The sequence below is a fragment of the Mus caroli genome, chromosome 9, assembly GCF_900094665.2.
Source record: "Mus caroli chromosome 9, CAROLI_EIJ_v1.1, whole genome shotgun sequence".
NCBI classification, from domain to species: Eukaryota; Metazoa; Chordata; class Mammalia; order Rodentia; family Muridae; genus Mus; species Mus caroli.
Window position 1 is genome coordinate 47,854,324 of NC_034578.1, and position 3,775 is coordinate 47,858,098.

Genomic DNA, 3,775 nt, shown 5'->3' on the forward strand with positions numbered 1-3,775 from the left:
AGACAGGGTTTCTCTGTGTAGCCCTGGCTGTCCTGGAACTTACTCTGCAGACCAGTCTGGCCTCGAACTCAGAAATCTGCCTGCCTCTGCCTCCCAAGTGCTGGGATTAAAGGCATGAGCCACCACCGCCCGGCTAGCATACCTTTTAATATCAATTAATGTATGTTCTTTAATGGTTCACCATTCCCAAAAAGTATATAAGACAATAGAACTCAGCCTATCTATCACTTGACTTCCTTAGTTTCCTAGTCACAAATCTCTTCCCCGCCCCTCCCCTCCCCCCTTCTTTCTGGTTGCTTTATGCTTTGCCAAGTTTTTTGTTTTTTATGAAAAGCTACTTTCATTATGTCTGATGTTTTTTTATCCTAAATAATCAAAAAAATCTAGAAAACTGATGTCAAACTGCTAGCAAAATGAATTGCCAGTGATTGTACTGTGCTTGTTTGCTATGTGAAACAGCAAGTACTGCGGTCTCTAGCCCTGTGAGGGGACCTCCTCCAACCCACATATTTAAAGATACCCCATTCTTCTTACAAATCAGCATGACAGAATCTAGAATCTGTAACTTTCATAAAAACTGCCAGATAAAAGGGCAAGGCTGTGTTGGAATGGAACTTTCTATAGGAGAGTGACATGGTGTTTCACAGACATCATGTTTCAAGGAAACGCCTTTTCCTACAGTTTCTGAAGTCTAGACATCAACACTTTGCTCAACAACAAGCTGCTGCTATTATGAGTCAAAACCATGGGACAGAATTTGAGAAAAAGGAATCACATTAAAAATAGTATAATTGTGCTGGAGAGATGGCTCAGCGGTTAAGAGCACTGACTGCTCTTCCAGAGGTCCTGAGTTCAATTCCCAGCAACCACATGGTGGCCTGCAACCATCTGTAATGGGATCTGATGCCCTCTTCTGGTGTGTCTGAAAACAGCTACAGTGTACCCATATACATAAAATAAATAAATCTTAAAAAAAATAGTATAATTATTCTCATTAAGAAATTCTGTCCTTATCTTTTTCTCATGATTTAATTTAAAAAAAAAATGTGTATACGTGTGTGCCTGTGCAAGTTTATGTGCGCCATGTGAGTACAGGTGCCTGCAGAAGCCAAAAGCCACAGGATCTCCTAGAAGCTGAGCTGCATACCCTGACACCCTGAGGGGGATTACGATTCTCTAAAGAAAGGTGTATGTTCCAATGTTCCTTGTAGTAGAGCAGTCTAACTGCTTTAACATACTCAGCTATAATGATTCAAGCACAACAGAAGTTTATGTCTTGCTCACAGAGCAAGCTTAGATGGGTAGAATTATTAACGAACATATACAGTTCAAAAGGCTTTCCCATGTGTAAGGTGTGGCTTCTAAGCTTGCTCTGAAGGCTGTCTCCATCCTAGCTAGAAAAGAGAAAAGAGCTCTAAAGGACTCTCCCAGGAGATTTTGATGCGCAGGCCTCTCATTCATCCCATTAGTTAGAACTCAGTCACATAATTGTACCTAAATGGATAAGAGGCACAAAAACAGTCCAGTTAATACCCAGACAGACAGAGGACGAGTGGAGCTTTTGATCATCAAGGAGTCTCTGCTGAGCTTGATAGACTATTTGCCAAGAACTTCTCAGAAATGCAGTAATAATGACAGTAACTGTTGCCAACTGCATAACACATCTTAATTTTACAAGATACTTAAATGCATCTTATCTCGTTTATTATTCAATTTTGTCAAATAAATAGAAGCAGGATAACTAGGAGCTGATAAAACTGAGATTCAAAAGGCATTAAATATTAGCACATATTAGCATGCAAGAGGCCCTCTGTCCAAATCTCAAGACCCTTCTTGGCTCCACCCCCCAAAATAATCAACAAAGGTTCTAAAGCTCTAGCAAATGAAGGTGGCTGAGGGGACAGATGAACTGACACGACCTCAGGTCTTCCATTCTAAAATCAATCTCCTCACCTTAAAGAAGTTCACTCTCCACACATCGACTACATGCCAAATATTATGCCTAGGATACAGAAACAAATAAGATGGGATTCCTATTTTCAAAGAACTTAACATTTCTGTAAGAGTGAGGCAATTAAAACCAGTTTTTAAGAAAGCTTTGGAATTTCTCAAAAGCATGCTGAAAGTCTCCAAATTACAAAACATTATTTGATTTAAAGGTAGGTATAAACATAGGTTTTCTGCATACCTTCTCCTACTTGTTAATAGTTCTAAACCTAGGACAAAAATATGGATAATCAAGAGAAGGTCAAGAAGATCCAAACTGATTCCGTTACTTGAAGGACCTCTTTTATGTTAAGTGAATCATTCAACTGTTTAACTCTTGATTATACACACACTCTCTTAAAAATTATATTCCTTCCACTAAGGAGGAAGAGGCTTCCTCTCTATGTAGGACATATAGGATAAATCAGAAAGACTGCTATCACTCAAAACCCTATATAAAGGTACTGACCATTCAACCACAGACATATTCAGAAAAATGTGTATTTAAAACAAAAAAATGCCATTTTCACTTTTATATTAGCAAAGACTGAAAAGTAGATATGTACATGAACCAAGTTTTGATGAGATAGCCATTTTGTAGAAATTTTGTATGACTATAAATAAGGTATAATTCCTCTAGAAAGCAATTTAACAGTTTTTATAAAGGACTTTAAAAATCATATATTCCTTAAGTTTGAAGACTCTGATGCTGAAAAAGAACCTAAGGGGAACAATCTGAATTAATGACAAGGATTTCTGTGTAGATTAATTAAATGTATTACTTAAATACAAAAATATAAATAGTTGAAAATAATTACATGGCCTGAGGATTTTTAAGACTATAAGAGAAGTAATCCAAAGTAACTTTCCCCTTTAAAATGTTTCAACAATTCAACACAAAAGACAAGGCAATTAAAAGAGAGGCAAAGTCACGAAAAGTGATTTACAAGAAAAAAGCAAATAGCTATCATATAATACTACAGTCAGTGGAACCAAAGAAATACAAATTAAATAGCAAGGAAAATACAAGACATTTTGTTTATTGGGGTCAGGGAAGAGTAGTATTCCTCAAAGTGCTTTTCCTAATCGTAATTATGGGACTGACTGTGCAGAGGGTACTGTGGCCTCGAGAGAGGCAATGGATGTACTCTTCACCCAAGAGTTCCACTGCAGCAAAACTGCTCTGAGGGAACAATCAGGCATGCTAATGTATGCAAAAGAACACCCTCTGGACCACTCAGAGCATTGCACTAGAGAAAGATGAGCTTCATCTCAGTAAAGCAAGCTAGTTATAAAAATATGACAGTGACATGAACGATGCCGCCTAATGATGTTCTCAACCTGTGGGTCATGACTGCTTGGAGACTGAATGAATGCTCCTATCTCAGGGTCACCTATCAGATGTCCTGCATATCATATATTTACATTATGATGCATAACAGTAGCAAAGCTACAGTTAGGAAGTAAAAACAAAAATAATTTTATGACTGGGGTCACCACAACTTCAGGAATTGTATTAAAAGGTTGCAGCATTAGGAAAGTTGAAAACCACTGCTGCCTCACACAGTGGTTTTGGTGTGTGTGTGTGTGTTTCAAGTTTTGCTTTATTATGAATAAAACTGCTATGTACAAATGACACATTCCATTTATGAACATATGCATTAATTTCTTTTAGGTAGATGCAAAGGATAAAGGTTGACTCTTGTTGTATGTGGGACATATTTAAAGCTTTTAAAAATCTCCCAAACTATTTCCCAAAGTTTTCCTTACTTTCTTTTTTTTTTTTTTT

General features: G+C 37.4%; 1 protein-coding gene across 4 annotated transcripts in view; it reads right to left on the reverse strand.

Annotated features, from left to right (window-relative positions):
* Positions 1-3,775, reverse strand: part of Sik2 (salt inducible kinase 2) — a 119,283-nt gene that overhangs the window by 109,095 nt on the left and 6,413 nt on the right. The window contains exon 1 of one of the 4 annotated variants that reach the window (XM_029481053.1): positions 1,954-3,213. The exons of 2 other annotated variants lie outside the window; for them this stretch is intronic. In XM_029481053.1, coding sequence (XP_029336913.1) covers positions 1,954-2,145 — 192 coding nt within the window. In that variant the 5' untranslated portion in view covers positions 2,146-3,213. Of the gene's footprint in view, positions 1-1,953; positions 3,214-3,775 lie in introns of those variants that run through there. One more of the 4 variants, XM_029481050.1, reaches the window with a different exon arrangement.